General features: G+C 42.2%; 1 protein-coding gene across 2 annotated transcripts in view; it reads left to right on the plus strand.

Moving 5' to 3' along the window:
- VILL (villin like) overlaps positions 1 to 25,533 on the plus strand; it is a 263,612-nt gene that overhangs the window by 200,972 nt on the left and 37,107 nt on the right. For both annotated transcript variants that reach the window (XM_075315393.1, XM_075315394.1), the window contains exons 2-5: positions 8,495 to 8,570; positions 15,979 to 16,053; positions 20,134 to 20,330; positions 23,741 to 23,849. In XM_075315393.1, the coding sequence (XP_075171508.1) occupies positions 8,495 to 8,570; positions 15,979 to 16,053; positions 20,134 to 20,330; positions 23,741 to 23,849 (457 nt within the window). The remainder of the gene's footprint in view (positions 1 to 8,494; positions 8,571 to 15,978; positions 16,054 to 20,133; positions 20,331 to 23,740; positions 23,850 to 25,533) is intronic.

Consider the following 25,533-nt stretch of genomic DNA (forward strand, 5'->3'; position numbering starts at 1 on the left):
AAATTTAGGTGCAAATCCTGAGCTTGTTATCAAACCTTCTGATAAAGGAGGTAACGTTGTGGTCATGAATCGGAAGGATTACCTCATCATGTGTCAGGTGATCCTTTCCGTTCGGAATACGTATGAGATCATTAAACAAGATCCCACCATGGTGTATATGAGAGAACTAAGGGGTCTATTAGAGGAAGCAAAAACGTTACGGCTTATTACTGATGATGAATTCAGTTTCTTGTTCCCAAAATGTCCAATGGTGGCGACCTTTTATGCACTTCCAAAAGTGCATAAGGGGGTCAATCCCTTGAAAGGTCGCCCCATTGTTTCAGGAGTCGATGCATTATGCCAACAGTGCAGTATATATATCGATAAGATCCTTCGCCCCTTTGTCTCTGCCTTGCCCTCACACTTAAGGGACACCTTGGATTTACTTGGCAAAATTGAGGGACTGACTGTTGCTCCAGAGGACATCTTAATATCTATAGATGTTGAATCTCTTTACAGCTGTATTCCACATGATGTTGGCATCAAAGCAGTGGAATATTTTTTGGGGATGCGTGGTATCTCTATGACCACGCATAACCAGTTCATGCTGCGACTGATCCGGTTTATTTTGACACATAATTACTTCATTTTCAATACCAAGTTCTACCACCAACTCAGGGGCACTGCGATGGGGAGCCCCTGTGCTCCCACATACGCTAATTTGCTCCTGGGTTGGTGGGAGGAGACATTTGTGTTCACCGAGGATGATTCGGTGTGGTGCCCCCAGATTCGTTTCTGGGGGCGCTACATTGATGACATCCTGGTGGTATGGGCTGGCTCAGTTGACTCATTCAGTCAGTTTATTCAACATCTTAACAACAATGATTTGGGACTTAGGTTTACCTTTGAGATTGGTGGCAGTAAAATACCGTTTCTGGACGTCTTGCTAACTAAGGAGCCGGATGGGAATTTGAGTACCACAATATACAGGAAACCTAATGCCACCAATAGCCTTTTAAATTGGGAAAGTTATCACCCAAGAACTTTGAAGGCAGGAATTCCCAAAGGCCAATTTCTCAGATTGCGTAGGAACTGTACAACGACTGTGGAATACAGCAGGCAGGCAGAGTGCCTTAAAGATAGATTTAGAGAACGAGGGTACCCCGTGAGTGTGATCGACCAGGCGCATCAGAATGCTCTATATAAGAACAGAAGTGATCTTCTGATTTCGACTCCAAAGCGTGATGATAACAACATGACGAGATTGATAGGGATGTATGATGATCAAAATGGTAAGATTTTGTCAATACTGAGGAAACACTGGAACATCTTAAAAAGTGACCCGGATATTGGCGGGGCCATTTGCGATCATCCTTCGATCACATACAAGAGGGGAAGAACCCTAAAGGATGAACTTGTCCACAGTTTTTTTGCCCCTTTAAATACGAGCAGAACATGGTTAGACCGTAGGGATGTGGGGACTTTTAAATGTGGATCATGTACATATTGTAAATATGTCTCTCCCTCAAAAGAATTTAAAAGCTCAAATACAGGCAGAGTGTATAAAAATCGCTACTTTGCTAACTGTAAAACGGAGGGCGTTATTTATCTGTGCACATGTAGTTGTCCAAAAGACTATGTTGGCAAGACTAAGAGACAATTGAAAATTAGGGTAGGTGAACACCTGGGTGACATCAGAAATAAACGAGATACCCCCCTAGCTCGCCATGTGAACAGTTGCCATAATGGGAATCTTGACTCTATCTCCTTTAGGGTCATTGAGGTGGTTCCACTGTCTGTTCGTTTAGGAGATTGGGACAAGAAACTCTTGCAGAGGGAGACACGCTGGATCTTTTGGCTAGATTCTGTCAACCCTAATGGTCTGAATGAACAGTTGGTCTTCTCTAGTTTCATCTAACCAGCCCCCCCCCCCCCCTCCATCCCCTCCTCCCTGCCTGCCCCCCCCCCCCCTCCCCTCAACACCATCCCACCTCCTTGTTGGTCTGTGGTCCCAGACCTTCCAAATTTGGACTGAGCCTGTAATATTTTAGGTTATTTTCCCTGAGTTTAGTCAGCTATGGCTTGGTATTGTTTTTAACACGAGCCATCATGTTGCTGTGATTTACTGTTCACGGATTTGATATGGGATAATGGATTGGTTTATCCTATGTGTATTTGTCTCATTAAAACAATATCCCCTAACCTTAGTAACCATAATAAGTTTATTTGTTTAGATCTTGATCTGTTTGATGTTACTAATCTTAATGTGAGGTTATAATACTATATAAGGAGGGTTAACTATTATGCTGTTATGCTTGGTCGTTTAATCTATAAATGTATCTACTGACACTAATTACCATATCTATTGGGTGTTAAAATGAGATATGTAGATATATTTATAATTGTTTGCCGATGGATTAACCCCTATGGGCTCAATTTACTTAAGTGTTGTCTTAACTGGGTGGAACGTTTTATAGGTGCTTCTTGTTCTGTGGGGGATGCTTATCATCTTAGCACATAAGCCTCTCTTTTTACGTGCCACTTCTGGCAATTTATTTGTTGGATGTTTGGTTGGTCATATAATAAAGGCTGTATGTTGTTGTCTTTCCTTCCCTCCCACTGTGAGTAATTCTAGCGCTTTATATCTGAAGTTATTTACTATAACTCCTTCTCTTTCCGGGCATTGTATCCGGCGTAATCTCAGTGGAACGCATGCTGCGTTCCACTTCATGTATCACAGAGATAGCGCTCTGACATGAAGCCTGCTGATGTCACTTCCTGTGACGTAGGCATCCTCCTGCCTTCCCCTGTGAATACCTTATATGGGCAACGCTCTGTTGGGCTTCCCTCACTACGTCATTACTTATGACGGTGGGGGCAGAACTTCACATCCGGGATCACTGCTGATGGGTGGCGTCTGGCGCCATTTTTAAACACTGACGCCCTGCACATTTCCTGGAACGACGGTGACGGATACCGAGGTGCACACGTGGCTGACTGCAGCCAGTGCTACTTACCCTAATAGGGTGCCCCTGATGAACCCCGATGTGACTCGTGATCGGGGGGAAACGCGTTGGGCAAGTTCTTACAGGTGTCAACTTGGACCCAGGTGTATTTTCACCATTCATAGTACTGCAAGGATGAGATAAGTACCATGTTTACATTTAATCTATTTGTCGTATGGTTACTTGGACCTGATTGATTCTGGCTGTGCCCCACTGCATTCTTGTGAAAATACACAATAGTAATGTGCCTTCTATGAAAGTTTATGGTAATTGCCTTCTGTGAAGTGCCCACTTATGATATAATCGGGTGGATGGTCCCTAATAGCCTATGGAGAGGACTGCTCTGAGATCAAATGATCTTATTTTTGTGACCCTCTAAGAGATCTATGCCTCCGGCTGCATTGATTGTTAGCTTAGGGATTGCATCTATTCTATGATCTAGTTATGATACACAGAAGCTATATACAATATACCGAATAGGCATTAATGTATTTCACTATTTTGTCCAACTGGATGCCTGTTGGACAATTACTGGACTGGTGCTAGGGGAACTTTTTAGCACTCAGGATCCAAAATTGTACTTTAATATTGTAAGTGATCCTTCTTTTGATCTGGTCCACTTTAACACTGTTTAAATATGAAAAATCTATTGTATCATTGATGTGTGTGTTTGAGTCCTTATTTATTGATCAGCTTGTTGGTGCAACCTCCCCACACTCCCTCCTCTCCCAGAATAGCTGCACATGAGATCAGTAGAGGGAAAGAAGGGTGAGCCATCGGTGAGCGGGGGCGCCATTGCGTCCAGGTCTAGGGTGCCAACCTCCGCGGCTAGGTAGGGCCTTTTTAAGGGAATTTGGGCCATACCCTGGTTGCACCACTATTATTATTTTTCTGGTACTCCTCCACGATACGGGATTTATCATGATACAGTATTAATTGATTGTTCATTAGGGGACAATTTGACTTACCCCATTTATTTGCCTGCTCCTTTCTGTTAGGATTACAGAGGGGTTCCATTGTATGTTGGCATATTGGGGACTGTTTGTCCTGTTTATGTGTGTATGTCTAGGGATTGTTTTAACATGAAATAATAAAAATATATTTTTAAAGGTTTTTTTTCTATATTATAATGCACCCACAATAGTCCTCCAAATAGTATAATGCACCCATAGTTACCCATATAGTATTTGAGCCACAAGCTGAATGAGGCCATAGGGTATATGGTATTCAGATAAATGTACTGCTGTAACTTATGGGCCAGTCATGTCTGTAAGTTGGGATGAGGACGAGTGCATAGTTATACACAGATGCAGTCATGATTTTTTTTGTGTTTTGTTTCCAAAGGGACTAATGTCTATTACTTGACACCTTTTCATAAATAGTGGTAAAATGATACTGTATAAAAAAAGTGCTAGAGCTTCAGTCGTGTGCATCACTAACCAGGGTTACACTGTGTGATGTGATCACTGGTGATGTGCACGAGGGGAGATATGTGTCGCCGCGACTACTGAAGTCGGTGACGTGAACCCGGGTGTAGTACTCCAGCATATTAGGTGCTGAGAGGGTTAATTTGTATTACCTGGACCGGGTTTGTTGTGGACAGCTAAAGAGATGGGTGGGATGGCTGCTCACCATATCTCCACCTCAGGGTGTGGTCTCAGAGGTTTAAGCCAGGCCTCTGGACACACCCAAGGTGTCCTGTTTTGCCTATATATTTTCTTGTGCTGGAGGCCGTAGTGCTCTCCTCCTGTCAATGGCTTGGGACTGTTGGTAATAAACCAGGTGAACCCGAGACGTGAGGTGTTCCTGCATCCATTTCCTCCTGCTGAGAAGCTGGCTCTACCACAACTGACATAGTGGAGTACCAGTGGATTTCCTGCAAACCCAGGCAGTGACACATTGAGTCCCAAATACAACAGGAACCAAATGTTCCAGCAGAAGATAACCCCATTTGAATATAACTTTGGAGCTACATACTTGCCACTAAGTTCTATATTTAACTTATTAGACCTTATTGAAAAAGATTCCAATAGAAGCTGTGATGCACATGTTCTGTATAGATAGCTGGTGAGATTTCAAAATCATTTCCTTTGTCAGCCAAAGAAAGTCCACTGCAACCCGATTACCATAATCACATCACTGCGCCATGTGCGACATCAACTGCACATACTGGATATTAATATCCCAGGTCGCCCTTTTAGTAACCCGCCTTCATTACTTCTGCTCTGCTTATTTGAATATAGTCAAACATGGCTCTCTGTACACTGCACCTCATATTACATGGCTCTGCAGCAATGTCATCTGTAATAATAGTGAGATTTAGCATTTCGTACACTTTGTGTGACAAAAGTGATCACACCTTACTGGCTTTACAGTGAAATCTGCAACCAGAGAGACATTGGGGCAAAAACCATGTGTACCTCCGACAATTTTGGTAGTGTGCTTTAATATGAAACAAAAAAAACCTTATAAACCAGTAGAATCTAATACACTGCTTTCTCAAAAACGTATATACTGTATACTGCTTAAAAAAATAAAGGGAACACTTACAGTAAACAGCACAATGGTATTTTAGTGTTCCCTTTATTTTTTTGAGGAGTATATGTAAACCAATAGGAATAGCCAAGAAGATGCGGTACATATATTATAATAAGTATAGAATTTAATTTAATATTACAAAATATTAATTAAACTAATTAAACAATACAGTGGTGATTCAAGCACAAAATATAAAAGGGGTAAGAGAGAGCATGAGTCCAGAAGGAGAAGGGAAAACTCCTTAAGGTACGGTAGACTAGTGTCTCATTTGTTTGACCATGATAATATAGTGCATAAAAGTAAATGGACATATGAAAAATAATAAATTCATATTAAATAATAAATTCATATATCCATTAATAGGTATTAAGGACTTCCATAAATGCACTCTGAATTAAATGGATATAATTTATATGATGCAAGCTATGGTAGGATATACACAATCCAATATACAATCTCTCGCCCTCTCGTCACTTGCACCTGAAGAACATCTCTAGAATCCGCCTCTTCCTCACCATGGAAACTACAAAAACCCTCACTGTGGCCCTGATCCACTCCCGCTTTGACTACTGTAATTCTCTATTAAGTGGCCTCCCCCTCATTAGACTCTCTCCTCTGCAGTCCATTCTTAATGCTGCAGCTAGGGTCACCTATCTGGCTAATCGTTACTCGGATGCTTCTGCTCTGTGCCAGTCATTGCACTGGCTGACCATACAGCATAGGATCCAATTTAAATTGCTTTTTCTCACCCACAAAGCTCTCCACAGTGCGGCACCCCCTACATCTCACCCCTCATCTGTCTATCACCCAACCAGTTTCCTACGCTCTAATCCGAACAACCCACTCCCAGCTCCAAGACTTCTCCCGAGCTGCACCAATCCTCTGGAATGCTCTACCCCAAGCAACTAGGACAGGATAAACCACAATTTCCACAACTTCAGTCGCTCCTTAAAAACACACCTTTTTAGGGTGGCCTATCAACTTCCCTAATCGAAGACAATTCACATAGAGCCAAAAGCATCACAAAAATTGTCTGGTGACGGCTCATGCAGCCTTTATCTATCCCCCATTTCTTCGAGATGGCTGGACAGTCGTTGTAAATAAGCACCTGTGCGTTGTCACCCTGACCTCGCCCCTTTTTTAGATTGTAAGCTCTTATGAGCAGGGTTGCTATTATCTTTGCTTTAATTATTGTATTTTCTTTAACTGTTACTTATGAATGTTTGTTTGTATATGAACCTCTGAATTATAAAGTGCTACAGAATATGTTGGCGCTATAGAAATAAAGATTATTATTATTATAGTGACACACTGACAGACCTCGACACGTGTTTCACCGCTATAGCTATGGTTTCGTCAGGAGTTCCTGCTTAACACTAGAAGTCCCAGAAATGTCGAGCTCCCCCTGCAGTCCCGAAAGAGGGTCAATTGACATACAATAAACTCAATAGAACTAACTAGAAACTAAATGGCTAAACTCAATGGCAAACAACAACCTCCTGTGGTGTGACAGTAATGGCCTTAATTACAGAACAAAAGACGGTGATTATAGGATGTTAGCTAAAATCCTTCAGGTCATTCGACCCATCTCTGGGTTCCAAAGGTAGAAATGTTAAATGACCCCTCTCTGGGACTTCTAGTGTTAAACATAAAAGATTTTCAGGACCCTGGTCTAGCGGCCATGTGAGTACTTTTTGGACCAGAGCACTGTGAATCTCGTACCACCTACGGTATCACCCACACATATTTTGATTAGCAGTTCCCATAATGTCACGTTGTGGCACAACTCATGCATGATGTCAGAGGCTCCTACTAAATAGCAGAAATACTAGGGATGTCACAGGTGCTCTGGTCCAGTGGCCATGGACTACCAACGCAGCTGTTGGACCAGGATCCTCCAAATCATTTTGCTCAGCTATAGTCTGGCTCTCTGTAATATTACTGTACCCCTGGCTTTTTCCTGTGGTATACCTTAAATTCATGGGCCCAAAAAATCTCCAACAAAGACCACCAAATATAACAAGTCTTTAATAGTATAAGTTTTTTCATATGGGTGTGAGTGATCTTTTGGACCCTAGTGCAGCTATAACCCCTGCTCCCTCTATAGCTACACCAGGGTAAGGGTACTTTCATACTTGCGTTCAGCGGAGTCCGTCACTATGGAGAATAGCGCAGTCCGTTAACGCACTGCGCCATTCTCCATAGACTTGTATGGACAACGCACAGTAACACAAGTGTCTGCATTGCATCCGCTGGACGACGTGTCGTCATCATTTTGATGCTGCATCGGGCAGATGCAACGCAGCATGTAACTTTTTTTGAGCAGCGCAATCCGTAGGATTTCACTGCGCATGCTCTTTTTTTTTTTTTTTTTTAAATCACAAACTTTATTTTGTCTCTCGGTGGCCGAACGTTCAGCTGAGCACCCACCCGCCGGCATGTGAGAGCGCTCAGCTGAGTGCCCGCCCGCCGGCATGCCCGGCCGCCGGCAAGTGACAGTGCTCAGCTGAGCGACCGGCCGCTGGCTATTGAGAGCGATCAGCAGATAGTTCACAATAGTCTGCTGCCGGTAAAACTATGTTTTGTACGATCCGTAGCATCCGTTGTGCCACTATATGCCACGCATCCGTTGCATCCGTCACACAACGCAATGCTATGGAAGCCGTCCAACGCAAGTGTGAAAGTAGCCTAACTGGCAATCATTTTAGTTTACTCAAGTACGAAGTTCTGGTAATTCTACAATCTGTCAAAACTAGTGAACAAAGCATGATCTGAGCCATCTGCCGAGGACCAAAGAGGCACATGTAGCTTCAGACAGAGCCCTTGGTTTGGGAACATTGCTATGTTATTTATTTATTTATTTATTTATTTTACAATAAAAAATAATGTCTCTCTTCTTGTAAAACTATGCACAGGTTAAGTGTACCATTAATAAAATATCATTGTAACATTTCTCAAATCTTGTCTTACAGTTTCTCTGTCAAAATGAGCACACAACCTCTTGCTAACATTAGTAGGAAGCCTGGCTTACAAATATGGTCCATCGAGGTAAGATACTTACTGTTTGTAACATTTAAAATTATAGAAAATAATATATTTCAGCAGAAGTATGCATCCAATTTGTATTTGTTTTGTAGCCATGTATTTGGGGCACAGAGGCTTCATGTTGTGCCTCTCCAGCCCTATGTTTATACCAATATGATCTGTAGGGTTGGCTCAAGGTCTGAGTGGTAGTGTCAGACAGAGCGGAGGCCTCGGCAAAAATTTAAATTCGGGACCCAAATACTAACACATTGCACCATCAAAACATTTAGATTGCATTTACATAAGCTGTATTCAGACGGTTAATCAAGCACTGATTATATTCAAGTTGTTTGGTGCTTGTCTACTGGTGTTTTTATACAGGATGACAAAAAATGATGGGGGAAGAATGATCGGTAATACTATACACACACTGTATGTTACACACACATTTACTATACACACACTGTCTGCTACACACACACACACATTTACTATACACACTGTCTGCTACACACACACACACATTTACTATACACACTGTATGTTACACAGACACATTTACTATACAAACTGTATTTTACACACATTTACTATACACACACTGTATGTTACACACACATTTCCTATACACACACTGTATGTTACACACAGATTTCCTATACACACACTGTATGTTACTCACACATTTACTATACACACACTGTATGTTACACACACATTTACTATACACACACTGTATGTTACACACACATTTCCTATACACACACTGTATGTTACTCACACATTTACTATACACACACTGTATGTTACACACACATTTACTATACACACACTGTATGTTACACACACATTTCCTATACACACACTGTATGTTACACACACATTTCCTATACACACTGTATGTTACATAGTTACATAGTTACTTAGGTTGAAAAAAGACCTAGGTCCATCTAGTTCAACCTTCCTCCACCAGTTCTACATTTAGTCACTAACACACACTGTATGTTACACACACAATTACTATACACACACTGTATGTTACACACACATTTACTATACACACACTGTATGTTACACACTTACTATACACACACATTTACTATACACATACTGGATGTCACACACACATTTACTATACACACACTGTCTGTTACACACACACACACACACACACGTACACACACACACACATACACACACACGTACACACACACACACACACACACACACACACAGTGTAGAGAACATAGCAGGCTCTCTCCTCCTCTTTAGTTCCCCCATACTCTTGTAGGGTGAAGGATTTTAACACATGATGTAACCAAAGGTCCATTTACACTTTTACCGTAACTTCAAAAACCTCACCCATAATGCACGACTGATATAAAGAGTGCAGTTTCTGGATTATAAAGTGGGGGGTCCCTTTTGATGATGGAGGTCATTGGCAACTTCCCAGTTTACCCTCCTGTAAATGACAGCCCTTAGGTAAGGTCAATTTCAACCATGATCTAAAAGGCATAAAATTTGGTTGGCATGGGCCACCCAAGTTCGGTACAACTGGCATCTGCCTAGGTTTGCCTATTCTTCATTTCCTATATGATAGGATATGATGTTGACATGTACCAACATTATATACTAACACTAGCCATGAGCTTAACTGTGTTATGTAGGCATAACGTTCTAAACAAAAACATCCCAATAAAAATAATGTAGACAAATTTATGCAGCAATGATGGTTTATAGCATATTCTACTAATTGCCCTCCTCAGAATGGGTCTATGTAATGGCACACTCAGACAAGCAGATCCAGGTTAGTAAATGACCGCCAATTGCCTACTCAAAGGTGAAATGAGACTGCCTAATACCATAAATTAAATATGATAGTACAACAATTTTTCCAACAAAATTAATTTTGTATTTCTTTTATGATGGCAATGGTGCACCCGCTATATTAAATCCAATATACAACCGACTGTTCTACGCTTCAGAGGGGTTTTCTTTAGGACCTGTCATCCCACTGAACCATCTTTCTGGTTGGAATATATTTGGGTCACCCAGCGAAACGTTAGCACACATTTCTCCTAATGTAAATTTTGGACATGAAGCGAGGACTCCTGGCTTACGTGCGGTAACTCTAAGGGGTACTTTACACGCTGCAACATCGTATACGAAAAATTGTCGGGGTCACGTTGTTAGTGACGCACATCCGGCGCCGGTAACGGCATCGCAAAGTGTAAATCGTTTTTGCAACGATAAACAATCGCAAACGCGTCAAAAATCGGTGATCTGTGTAGCGTCGTTCATTTTCATAATGTCGGGTCGACCGCAGGTACGATGTTGTTTGTCGTTCCTGCAGCTCCACACATCGCTGTGTGCAAACCCGCAGGAGCGACAAACATCTCCTTACCTGCGTCCCGAAGGCAATGCGGAAGGGAGAAGGTGGGCGGAATGTTATGTCCCGCTCATCTCCGCCCCTCCGATTCTATTGGCCGGCCGATTAGTGACGTCGCGGTGACGTCGCTGTGACGCCGAACGCACCTCCCCCTTGAAGGAGGGATAGTTCAGCAGTCACAGCGACGTCGCCGAGCAGGTATGTGCGTGTGAAGCTGCCGTAGCGATAATGTTTGGTACGGCAGCAATCACCACATATCGCATGTGCGATGGGGGCGGGTACTATCGTGTTTGGCATCGCTAGCGATGTCGCAACGTGTAAAGTACCCCTTACGGTAGGAATAAAAGACTGTGCTATGTTCTGCACAATAGAAATCTTTCATCGTCATTGCTGTGTCAATGGCATGAGGCCACAGCAAGCGGAAAAGCCATTGTGATGTCAGGCTGCACATCTGCCTATACTGTCTTTATATAGAGGAGGCTGTCACAGTTTCAGAATGATCTTTGGACATGCCGGACTCCATTGAATTATGTGTCCAATGCAGTGTCGAGCTGTGTAAACATATACAAACCTGCCAAAAATATATCTAGTCATGTAGATAGACAAATACACATATCATAAACAGATTAATGAAAAAGAAAGAAAGAAAGAAAGAAAGAAAGAAAGAAAGAAAGAAAGAAAGAGAGACATACTGTTCTTTTATGGGTGCTCTCATTGTCTGTGTAAATGGATGGATGGATAGATAGATTTTCATTGAAAAATAAAGTAGGATGTTTTATTGTCACACGTACAGCAAGAAAGTACGGTATATATAAATTTTCTATAAATTCAGACAATCATTAGGAGGTTGCTCTATAATGTGCTTTGGAAAACATGTAGAAAGCAAGGGACCCTACTATTCTTTCACTGTGAAGAATGAAGATAGATCGATACCTAGATAGATAGAGAGATAGAGAGATAGATAGAGAGATAGATAAATAGATAGAATAAAATACACAATGTACAGTAGGTATCTATTGAGTCTTGTTGATGGATTTTACAGATTCCTTTGTTCTTGCTCATCAGTGAGTAGACAGAGACCGAACCCTGGGGCTCTCCCATTATACCAAATTTAGTCATCACATATTAGTCACACAATAGTTATATAGCAGTTAAAGAGCATCCCTCAGTGTTCTTCATGACAGCAATTCAGATGAATGTCCCAACCTAATGCCACCCCTTACAATTCCGATCACACCACCAAACCCACGCTGGTTATAGAGCTATGACATAATTAATGCCTACTACCGTAGTTGTTATAATTATCAGTAATCACATAGTACTAATAAGTTGTGCCACCTTGTAGCTATTTTCCACTTTGATGCCAAATGAACAATTATAGACCAACTAGAACTGCAAACACAGAATAGCCTACAGCATTGTTCTAGCCGGACTAATGTACCCATAATATTGTACCAGACAAAAATAGTGTCTAGCAAAAAATCTCCAAACTCATAGTTGTGTCCACAAAATATTTTCTATAACATTATATTAACATGAGCATATAAATGTGGCAGCCAAATAAAGACAAAAAAATGTACAAATCTCGGTGCCCCTATACAGCAATTTGCCCGTGTCGCACAACCGATGGGGGCGGGTACCCACGCTAGCGATATCGGTACCGATATCGCAGCGTGTAAAGTGGCCTTAAGGGGGCGGTTCGTGCGGCGTCACAGCGACGTAACACGGCAGCCGTCCAATAGCATAGGAGGGGCGGAGATGAGCGGCCAGAACATGCCGCCCACCTCCTTCCTTCCTCATTGCCAGTGGACGCAGGTAAGGATATGTTCGTCGTTCCTGCGGTGTCACACATAGCGATGTGTGCTGCTGCAGGAACAACGAGCAACATCGTACCTGCAGCAGCAACGATATTAAGGAAAGGAGCGACGTCTCAACGTGCAACGATTTTAGACGTTTTTGCGCTCGTTGATCTTCGCTCCTTGGTGTCACACACTGCGATGTCGCTAATGGCGCCGGATGTGCGTCACTAACGACGTGACCCCGACGATATATCATTACCGATATCGCAGCGTGTAAAGCCCCCTTAACAACACATCAACAACAACAAAAAAGCGAAAAACAACATAAAATATGGAGGTGATTTATTTCCTGTAAATTCATTATATGGATATATCTTATGTGTGATTAAAATGTATATGACACAATAAGATGTTTGGGATGCATGCATCTTTGACGTACTTTAAATGATATTTAAGAAATTAGTTTGGCTTGTACAACAGGTCTCATTCGTTCCAGCTTTATTCTATTTTCGTAACATAAACAATTGGTAAAACATCTTCATGAAGATGCTGCAATATTGAAGTATAGCACCCCTCCCCTAAATAAGATGTATAGATAGACTGTATATGGTAACTATTGGTCAAAATTTTGCTCCCCTTTATCATGGAAAGATGTGACAAATTCTCTCCTATAGACGATATTTTATTCAATAGACTCAACATCAAAGTAAATCCAAACAGAATCAACGAAAGCTAAAATTCTTATCAGACGTCCCATAGAATTGTGACAACAACATAGCAAACAACATAGCAAAGGGTGCTACTTTGTTATTGTAACTTTTGAGTTGCAGAAAAAGCATAGTTCGCTGTGTTAAACTGTTCATGGAATTCCCATTTATTTCTATGTGAGTTACCCAAACATCATAGGGCAGCTGCTCTTGGCTGTTTTCCCTGTCTCGGGTTGATAGGACCTAGAGGCAGTTATTCCCATCTCAGTCATGAAAGGTAGAGCTGGAAACAACCTTTTAAATGTCTCAGAAATTGATAAATAAAACTCCAAGAAGAAAATCAAACTCACAAAAGCAATCAAAGTATGGTACTGCAATGCACATACTGGTCTGGGGTCTCCTGGCCCAAATTCAACACACTCATTGGCATATCTGGGGCTGTAGAAATTAAATCAAGAAACCTGCAACCGATCAATGCGTTTGGGTCTGTACTCAATTGTGAAACATAGATGTGTGAGTCTGGCCTTTGGGCTTGTTCCGGCATAATGAATGCGACAATGACCGACACAATGACCCATTATAGCCAGTGTGCCAATGCACATGACCGATTTTCCACAAGGACTTATGCTCTGCATGGAGAGTTTTGCAGCATGCACTACTGTTGCCCATTTTACGTACCAGAATAATACATGGAAGGCAAAGGCTGCTCCGGCACTATGAACACACCGAGCTGCACGAAGATTCAATCACGTCCACAGTTTGCAAATGCGACTGGCCTGTTTTTCAATCTGTTTGTCTAAACCCAGGGAAATGCTTACAATATGGAACTGACAATTAAAATAAATGAAAATACACCTTTATCCCAGATACACTTTGTATATATATGGTAAATTATAGTATATCAGACAGGGCTCCGATGCACAGGCCCGCATCTCCAGCGTACTATACTAATCAGGGCTGTTTATTGCACGATATCTCTTGTTTATTGTCTGATTTTATTGGCTCTCGCTATATTAGAACCAAAAAAAAAAAAAAGTCCGGTTCAGGACCAGACTTGAACCCAAATTTGCCCCTGGGCACTGAACTTCATATATGTCTAAAGGACCCAAACTTAATGTTATAACATGGTTTCATTACAGGCTAGAGAGCTGTACAAGGAAGCAAAATGGGGATTAAAACAGGACAATTATACTTACCAATTCTCCCACGCGGCTGTGACATTGCTTCTGAGTATGCTCATTAAACCTCATGAACATTCACTACTTCCCCCTCCCACCCTCTGTGATTGGTTGCAATCAGCCTTCTGGCGTTTCGAAAACTGTGATGATTGGTTGCCCTCATAGTAGCTGTCTTCATCCTGGAAGTAGAATGTAAAAATACCATGCACCTCCCCAGCCTGAGAATACCAGCCCCCAGCTGTGTGCGTTATTTTGGCTGTGTATCAAAATGCAAGGGACCCTATGCGGCTTTTTAAAATAATTTAAATAAATCATTTTAAAAAATGGTGTGTGGTCCACTGCAATTATGATACCCAGCCAAGCTAAAGCAGACAGCTGGGGACTATTATTCTTAGGCTGGGGAGGTGCATGGTTACTTGCCCCTCCCCTGCCTTAAAATCTTTTATTAAAAAAAACACCCTTTCTCCAATTTATTAACCCAAAAAAACACTCCTCCAGGTCTTACATAATCCACAGCCATGACATCCCACTGTGATCACAGTTCTGCTACATCTGAGGTTGCAGTGCAGCTGTGAGAATTGTCCTTGGTGCCCCAGCTGTGACCTCAGGTGAACTCCCCTCAGATGAACTCATTGAAGTTAGTGACCTCACCTCAGGTGAAGTTATTGAACTCAATACCGGATTGCCAGATTAGGAAATGTGCGCACATTGAGTATTTGTTTACAGACATTTCTGCAGCTCCTGATAGAAAAATACACTGAAATCGCCTCAAAAACGCATGCGATTTTGGTGCATTTTTTTGCCAGGAGATGCCGATTTGGTCCAGAAATGTCTGCATCCAAATACTCAATGTGCGGACACATGTCAAATCCAGTAATCTAGCATTGAGTTCAATGACTGATTTCACAACTCGGTTTCCCATGGTACCCCAGTTGTGACCTTAGGTGAACTGACCTGAGGTTAACTTATTGAACTCAGTGATCTCACGTTCGGTGAAGTCATGGAACTCTATGCTGAATTACCAAATTAGGCTATGTGTGCACATTGAGTATTTAGTTGCAGACATTTCTGCACCAAATCTGCATCTCTTGGCAAAAATGCACCAAAACTGCATCCAAAACGTATGCAGTATACTAGCAGTGATGCATGGTCTGGAGCAAAACAGGATGGCAGTAAAGTGCTATAGATAACATAATATTGTATGAACACAGAAAGATCAAATCAGCGATTGTTCTGTGCGCGTAGAATGCTCGTCGGCCCCACAGTGTTTGAGGGAAGACCGTTAGCTTACTATTGTCTGTAGCATTTGTTCATAAATCGCATAGCATGTAGTTTATTTTTCTTCTCTTTTTCTTTCAGAAAATGCAAATGGTTCCTCTGCCTGAAAAGGCCTATGGCAGCTTTTTTGAAGGCGACTGCTACATCATTCTATTTGTAAGTATACATCGCAATATTTCAGGGGAGTGTTATGTCCATTGTTTGTATGCACAGTACTTCACCTCACATCACAGCCTTATTGAAGTGGAAAGACTAATGAAAGCACACAAGGGATCTTCCATTCATCAGACACCTCCAGGCTGTCTGTACAGAAGACAGGTGCTTTACCATGCGTGGGATTTACACATGGAGCCTCCCAGACCCATGCAGCTGCCATACTATTCCAATACACAGAAGTTAGCATAATACAATATTCATGGCGGCGTGCTCCCAGCATACTCTGCTTCTCCATGTGACAGTTGGATGCCTCATCGATAGCAATTCCGTAAATGAAGAAACAATTCCTACGTTTGACTCTAAAGGGTGCTTTACACGCTGCGACATCGCTAACGATATATCGTAAGGGTCACGTCGTTAGTGACGCACATCCGGCGCCGTTAGCGACATCGCAGCATGTGATACCAATGAGCGACGATCAACGAGCGCAAAAACGTGAAAAATTGTTGCTCGTTGACACGTCATTCATTTCCTTAATATCGTTGCTGCTGCAGGTACGATGTTGTTTGTCGTTCCTGCGGCATCACACATCGCTATGTGTGACACTGCAGGAACGACGAACATCTCCTTACCTCCGTCCACCGGCAATGTGGAAGGAAGAAGGTGGGCGGCACGTTCCGGCCGCTTATCTCTGCCCCTCCTCTGCTATTGGACGGCTGCCGTGTGACGTCACTGTGACTTAGAAAGGAGGCGGATTGCCGGCCAGAGCGACGTTGCAGGTAAGGAAAGTCCGTGTGATGGGTGTTAGCGATGTTGTGCGCCACAGGCAGTGATTTGCCCGTGTCGCACAACCGACGGGGGCGGGTACGCTCGCTAGCGATATTGCTAGCGAGATCGCAGCGTGTAAAGAGGCCTTTAGAGCTTAAAGGGGATGTCCACTTCTGGACAACACCTGCTCAATCAATTCAGAGCCCTATAAAAATTAAAAACAATGTAAGCTCACCTCCTGTAGCTTCACCATTCCAGTGATGTTTTGGGCTCCTGCTCCCGAGGTGGGTCATGTGACTGCTGCAGCCAATGATTGGCTACAGTTCAACAATATTCCATCAGAGTGGACATTTGATGTGACAAACTAGCATAGGCTGCAGCTGGTCAGTGGCAACAGATTAGCTGCAACAGTCATGTGACATCACATGACCCCCCCCCCCCCCCCAAGAACAGCAAAACGGTGTCGCTGCAGGACACAAGTATCCATTGTTTTATGTAGCAATGAATGTATTAACTAGAGGTCTCCAGTACTGGAAAACTCTTTAAAGACGACCTGTCACCAAATGAAAAGTAGTCAGGTTCTACACTTATGTTATTCCCGCATTTTTTTATTTTTTTTTAAATCCTCCATAGTGTTCCAGAGATACGGAGCTTGTTTATTGCTGCTTTGTATGGTCTTTACCAAAAAGGGGGTAGCTCACAAAGTAATAATGCTGAGCAGTCTAATGACACGCCCTAAGAACTCTATCAACCACTCCCCCTTGGCAAAAATCATCACCAAATAAAAAGGTCCATATCCTGGATTGGTATGACGAATTTAGAAGAGAGAAAAAAAGCAGAATAATCAATGGAGCAGGTAAATAAATTAAGAGCAAACAGTGGTCACTTTTGAGCTGATGACAGGTCTGAGACTAAAATGTAGGAACTCTTCCTGCGTTCATGGAATTACTTTAATCGGTGAGGTTGTACTGGATTTCAGATTTGTATCACAATTACTATTTATTTTAAAGACTTAAGGTACCGTCACACATAACGAGATCGCTAGCGAGATCGCTGCTGAGTCATGGTTTCTGTGACGCAGTAGCGATCCCGTTAGCGATCTTGTTATGTGTGTCACCTACCAGCGATCAGGCCCCTGCTGTGAGATCTCTAGTCGTTGCAGAATGGTCCAGGCCATTTTCTTCAAGGCGATGTCCTGCTGGGAAGGACAAATCGCTGTGTTTGACGCTGTGTGACAGGGTCACAGTGACTGCTGAGATCGTTATACAGGTCGCTACTGTGACCTGTATCGTTCCTGCATGGCTGGTAAGATCTGACTGTGTGACATCTCACCTGCGACCTCCCAGCGACTTACCAGCGATCCCTATCAGGTCGCATCGTTTTCGGGATCGCTGGTAAGTCGTTCAAATTTATTTAGACTGGGGTCAAACATGTATATAATCGGTCCCTTTATCATCCAGAAAAGGGGAACAATTTTTTTTCACTTGTCATCCATATGCTGTCTGTTTTTCACTCAGCAGCTATTAATCTTTTATTGGACCATTTACAGTTTCCCATCTTACAGAATTGTAATGTAACAATGATGGTCTATTTGGCATGTGATTTTTTTTATTTTTTTTTGTACTGTTCCCAATTCGGAGTCAAAACGATGAAACTTTTTCCTCACCCCAAATACAGCAAAAAAAAACAGGGGAAAAAAACACAGATCTGCACTGGCTCATTAAATAACATTGGCCTGGGTGCTATCCCTTTTTTTATCAGATTGCACTCTTCCGATAAATACGCGGCTCGTGTGAGCAAGCCCTAATGGTGAAATAGTAAGGGTGAAGGGGAGGACACAATGTACGTGTTTGCTAATGGTGAAAAAGGATACTCATAGAATTAAGCTGGATCCTGCCATGCCTTAAACAAACCTTGCACAGAAGAAAATGCGCAGGATTAGCAAACATTGAGGTGCTCCTTTGTTATATCCTCGCATGAAAAACACCTGTCACAGAAATAACAAAAAATATAGAGAATTTTCCTCATGCTATGTACAAAACAGTTTCCCAGGGAAGGACACCAACATTGGGAGGCTGTGGTGCGGTATATGCACACATACAGTATAACTCTCTGAACATTTTATATGAGCTGAATTGTGATGTAACAGTTTGTTGCCTGAAACCCTCATCTGAAATCACAGAAGTTTGTTTGGCTAAAATTGTAGTGCAACAGTGATTTACTTAAAGGGAACCTGTCAGGTCTCCAAATGATATTAACCTGCAGATATGGGGTTAATCTGCAGGATAATAGCATTCTGAAGCTGCCCAGCCATTGCACTGAAAGCCCGACTAAGACCCCATAATGACACTACAAGAAAATTGCATTTTGAAGTTCTCTCTCTGAGAGTACATTGGGCATGATGCACTTCTACCATCTCAGGCTGATCGGTCGGTTGTTTGCTTTGGTACACGGCCACTGACCTGTCAATCACCCGTTGGAGACCACAATGTACTTCCAAACAACTTCAAAATTGTTTTATTTTAGCTGCTGGAACAGCACTTTGAGTGCTCAAGGGGATTGAATGGATTATTTTTTTGGAATAACCCTTTAATGCACTGATGAACTTTTACACTAGTATTAGCGGGCACCAATAATTGGCGCACTAGTGCCAAAGTGTCAGAAATAGAAGATCTGGAAGTATCAGTCCACTCCTGACCAGCTAGCTGCTGCAGGACCGCACAGGACTGGCCCCATGGCTGCCAATTGCCGAGAAACGTCCAACCAGACCCACATACTGATTTGTTGTTGGGGCCTTCTGGCGTCTTTCTTACCCTCTGCTACTTCCCCATACCAGTGCTCTTATTCTGCTATATCTGACACAGATTAGAGGGTCAGGTTTTGTTTTCTAAAAGAGTTGTTTCCGTTAAACATAACTCAGATAGTCCCAGTTGTAAATGAAATAGTCCTTCTTGTAAATGAAGTAGTCCCCATAAATTAAGTAGTCCCCATTGTAGAATAAAAAACATATACACTACAGCGTATTAGGGACCACTAGTGGGCAGCTGCTCTCACTTTTTGCACGTGTCCGACAATTCTTCTGAGGGAAGTGTGGGAGCAGGAGCCCATTAGTGGCAGCTAGTGGACATCCGCTTTTCGGCAGCAAGTCCACTGAAAGTCTGTCTCAGCTGCATTATGAATTATGCTTGACTTTCTTGAAGAATAGAAACCTAATAATGCGACCTTGCACTTTTGGTCATAAATATGGTAATATTTTTGTTAATTTGGAATTGTAGAAAAGATCAGAATCCACAATTTTCTCACCTTTTCTAGATCAAGCAATCATCCAGTGGCATGTCCAGTGATCTCCACTACTGGATAGGGAAGGACTCCACTCAGGACGAGCAAGGAGCAGCCGCACTTTACACAACTCAGCTGGACGAGGCTCTAGGAGGAAGCCCAATACAACACAGAGAGGTGCAGGGGTACGAATCGGCCACCTTTAAAAGCTACTTCAAGAATGGTGTCATGTAAGTGTGCTAGGTAATTGCTCACACAAAGCATATTGATGTGTTTCTTTCTGCATAAAAAACGCAATGGGAATTTACATTCAGTTTTGGTGCTAACGCATTTTGATCTCAATTGGAAAAAACTACAGAAGAAAAACATTGAAACAATTGACATGCTGAGTTTTTTAAAAAAAAAATGAACCACAGGTCAAATAAGATTTTAGAAATTTCACTCTTTTTGCTTTTCTTGAAGACCGGCATTGTGCACGCCGGTCTTGATGATCTTTAAGAGGCACACACTTCTTAATCAATCTGCCGCATCTGAAATGTGGCGTGTACTTCTGTGTGTGCCTTACCACAAATCTTTCTCCAGTCTGGGAATGACGTAAGATTTGTGGCGTAAAGAATGTCTCCATTCATCATGAATTTGACGAGCGGGTGTTGTCACACCTCCATCCTGCCCCATCTTTGCCCACTTTGTCAGTGCTGGGTAAAAATGACATGAGACTCCCAAAAGTTGCAAAATTTTAGTGCAGCCTTGAGTTGTGCAAAAGTTTGCGTCTTTTTCCATTAGAATTCTGGTTTTAAAGCTTTGGATGGATTGAAGCCCTGTTATTTTCTTCTATTCTATTCAATTAAATCATACTGTGTATATATACAGTGCCTACAAGTAGTATTCAACACCCTGCAGATTTAGCAGGTTTACACATTCGGAATTAACTTGGCATTGTGACATTTGGACTGTAGATCAGCCTGGAAGTGTGAAATGCACTGCAGCAAAAAAGAATGTTATTTCTTTTTTTTTAATTGTGAAAAGTTTATTCAGAGAGTCTCATGGCAGTGGGGACATTGGTTTCAGTCAATACCATAAGTAACGTACTCCACCGCAATGGTCTCCGTTCCAGACAAGCCCGTAAGGTACCTTTACTTTCAAAGCGTCATGTCAAGGCTCGTCTACAGTTTGCTCATGATCACTTGGAGGACTCTGAGACAGACTGGTTCAAGGTTCTCTGGTCTGATGAGACCAAGATCGAGATCTTTGGTGCCAACCACACACGTGACGTTTGGAGACTGGATGGCACTGCATACGACCCCAAGAATACGATCCCTACAGTCAAGCATGGTGGTGGCAGCATCATGCTGTGGGGTTGTTTCTCAGCCAAGGGGCCTGGCCATCTGGTACGCATCCATGGGAAGATGGATAGCACGGCCTACTTGGAGATTTTGGCCAAGAACCTCCGCTCCTCCATCAAGGATCTTAAGATGGGTCGTCATTTCATCTTCCAACAAGACAACGACCCAAAGCACACAGCCAAGAAAACCAAGGCCTGGTTCAAGAGGGAAAAAATCAAGGTGTTGCAGTGGCCTAGTCAGTCTCCTGACCTTAACCCAATTGAAAACTTGTGGAAGGAGCTCAAGATTAAAGTCCACATGAGACACCCAAAGAACCTAGATAACTTGGAGAAGATCTGCATGGAGGAGTGGGCCAAGATAACTCCAGAGACCTGTGCCGGCCTGATCAGGTCTTATAAAAGATGATTATCAGCTGTAATTGCAAACAAGGGTTATTCCACAAAATATTAAACCTAGGGGTTGAATAATAATTGACCCACAATTTTATGTTGGAAATTTATTAAAATTTAACTGAGCAACATAACTTGTTGGTTTGTAAGATTTATGCATCTGTTAATAAATCCTGCTCTTGTTTGAAGTTTGCAGGCTCTAACTTATTTGCATCTTATCAAACCTGCTAAATCTGCAGGGGGTTGAATACTACTTGTAGGCCCTGCATATACAGTATATCTATATCTATATATATATATATGTATATATATATATATATATATATATATATATATACAGTTAGGTCCAGAAATATTTGGACAGTGACACAAGTTTTGTTATTTTAGCTGTTTACAAAAACATGTTCAGAAATACAATTATATATATAATATGGGCTGAAAGTGCACACTCCCAGCTGCAATATGAGAGTTTTCACATTAAAATCAGAGAAAGGGTTTAGGAATCATAGCTCTGTAATGCATAGCCTCCTCTTTTTCAAGGGACCAAAAGTAATTGGACAAGGGACTCTAAGGGCTGCAATTAACTCTGAAGGTGTCTCCCTCGTTAACCTGTAATCAATGAAGTAGTTAAAAGGTCTGGGGTTGATTACAGGTGTGTGGTTTTGCATTTGGAAGCTGTTGCTGTGACCAGACAACATGCGGTCTAAGGAACTCTCAATTGAGGTGAAGCAGAACATCCTGAGGCTGAAAAAAAAGAAAAAATCCATCAGAGAGATAGCAGACATGCTTGGAGTAGCAAAATCAACAGTCGGGTACATTCTGAGAAAAAAGGAATTGACTGGTGAGCTTGGGAACTCAAAAAGGCCTGGGCGTCCAAGGATGACAACAGTGGTGGATGATCGCCGCATACTTTCTTTGGTGAAGAAGAACCCGTTCACAACATCAACTGAAGTCCAGAACACTCTCAGTGGAGTAGGTATATCTGTCTCTAAGTCAACAGTAAAGAGAAGACTCCATGAAAGTAAATACAAAAGGTTCACATCTAGATGCAAACCATTCATCAATTCCAAAAATAGACAGGCCAGAGTTAAATTTGCTGAAAAACACCTCATGAAGCCAGCTCAGTTCTGGAAAAGTATTCTATCGACAGATGAGACAAAGATCAACCTGTACCTGTACTTTCAGCCCAGATTCAGCCAAATGCCGCAAAGTTGATCGGACGGCGCTTCATAGTACAGATGGACAATGACCCCAAGCATACAGCCAAAGCTACCCAGGAGTTCATGAGTGCAAAAAAGTGAAACATTCTGCAATGGCCAAGTCAATCACCAGATCTTAACCCAATTGAGCATGCATTTCACTTGCTCAAATCCAGACTTAAGACGGAAAGACCCACAAACAAGCAAGACCTGAAGGCTGCGGCTGTAAAGGCCTGGCAAAGCATTAAGAAGGAGGAAACCCAGCGTTTGGTGATGTCCATGGGTTCCAGACTTAAGGCAGTGATTGCCTCCAAAGGATTCGCAACAAAATATTGAAAATAAAAATATTTTGTTTGGGTTTGGTTTATTTGTCCAATTACTTTTGACCTACTAAAATGTGGAGTGTTTGTAAAGAAATGTGTACAATTCCTACAATTTCTATTAGATATTTTTGTTCAAACCTTCAAATTAAACGTTACAATCTGCACTTGAATTCTGTTGTAGAGGTTTCATTTCAAATCCAATGTGGTGGCATGCAGAGCCCAACTCGCGAAAATTGTGTCACTGTCCAAATATTTCTGGACCTAACTGTATATATATACACAGTATATATAAATATATATACACAGTATATATGTGCTAAAAAAAGCATACAATATGTCAATGATTTTCCTTTAATTCTGATATTTGTCTTTATCTCTTACACCAGATACAAGAAAGGAGGAGTTGCCTCAGGTTTTAAACATGTGGAGACAAATATGTACAACATACGCCGCTTACTTCATGTAAAAGGAAGAAAACATGTCTCAGCCAATGAGGTATGTGTGTAGTGGGTGCTATTTGGCCTGAAGTGTCTAACTTGGGTGCTTTAATATACAAATAGCCTCTTAAGAAGAAAGAGGATGGGATCTCTAGTGCCATCTATTGGAAGTAACAATCCTAAGTCATTATGAACACATTAATGATCCTTGCCACATGACTTAGGATAGGAAGCCAAAACAGAAAATCCATTTCCAGACATGTGTTTCAGGGTGTAGCCCCCTCCTCAGTGTAAAGCAGGAGATCTAATTTGGCTAGAAAAGAGGTCTTTGACTCTAGGTCTAAGGGGGAACGTTTCTCTTTGTGGAGAGTGACATGCTTGACAAGCAATTATTAAGGTAAGGTCAAGCAATTATTCTTTGGGAAATTAAATATGCAAATGGCCTCTTCAGAAGACATGAATTGATCTCTAGTGGCATATATTGACTATAAAAATCCTAAATGTGAATATCAACTCTTTACTGAGCCTTGCCACATGACCAGAGGAGCATTGTATGGCCTATAAGTCTCCTTACACCAGCATATCACTCTCCACAAAGAGAAATGTTACCCCTTAGGCTCCCATTCAGAGGCCTCTCATGTAGCCAATTCAGATATCCTGCTTTGCACTGAGGAGGGTCAACACCCCAAAACGCATGTCTGCAAATGGAGTTTCTGGTTTGGCGTCTTATCCTGAGTCATGTGTCAAGGATCGTTAAAGGGCCAATATTGACTTTTAAGATTGTTGCATCCAATAGATGGCGTCAAAGACCAAATCCTTTTTCTTTTCAGGAGGCTAATATCACATTTAATTTGCTGCATAGCCTCCTTACATTGACACATTAGGCCTGTCACACTCCACAAGGAGAAATGTTCCACGTTAATTGGGTACTGACATTGTTTTATTTTCCTATGAAAATGGTAAAAGGAACAGATTTACACTAAATACTTTCCTCCATATAATATAATGCATCCCCAGTGTCCTTAATATAATATAATGCACCCCATAGCCCTCCATATATTTTAATGCACCCCCATAGCCTTCCAAATAGTATAATGTACCCCCATAGTCTTCCATATGTTATAATCTACCCAAATAGCCCTCCAAATAGTATAATGCATACCCCATCCATATGGTTATGGTCATTGGCCACCAGTGTATTCACTGACATAAAGAAAAAAGAATAAATAAATACTCACCTCTCCTCTGTCCCCCGCTGCTCTGATCTCCTTTGCATGAGCTCTGCACATGCGCACAGAAGTTACTGCTGCACAGTGGGAGAATCATGGAGGCGAAAGCAGAGCACTCCCTCTTTCATCATTGCTTTCAACTCGGCGTCTAAGGCGATGTAATGGACACAGGAACACACGTCACTGACGATGATGACGCTGGGCCATGGGTGTGACGCCCCTGGACTATCAAGTCATCACAGGGTACTGCACAAGCTGCCCTTCCGTGCAATATTCCGCCTCCCTCTTGGTTCTGGGTCCCTACTTAAGTGGTGTTGCGTCGACCAGCAAATCAAAATCCTAGAGACACCCTGTGCCACACCCACCTGACACATCAGTGGACGGCTTGAGAGGAATAGAGTCGCCCACCTGGGGGGTCAGGGAGGGGAAGTGAGGAGTGTAGTCAGTAGGAGTAGAGTCAGTGAGTGGAGAAGGTGGTGGAACGTAGCCCTCGAGCTGAGAGGACCTCAGAGG

Source organism: Anomaloglossus baeobatrachus, chromosome 6 (assembly GCF_048569485.1).
Source record: "Anomaloglossus baeobatrachus isolate aAnoBae1 chromosome 6, aAnoBae1.hap1, whole genome shotgun sequence".
Lineage (NCBI taxonomy): Eukaryota > Metazoa > Chordata > Amphibia > Anura > Aromobatidae > Anomaloglossus > Anomaloglossus baeobatrachus.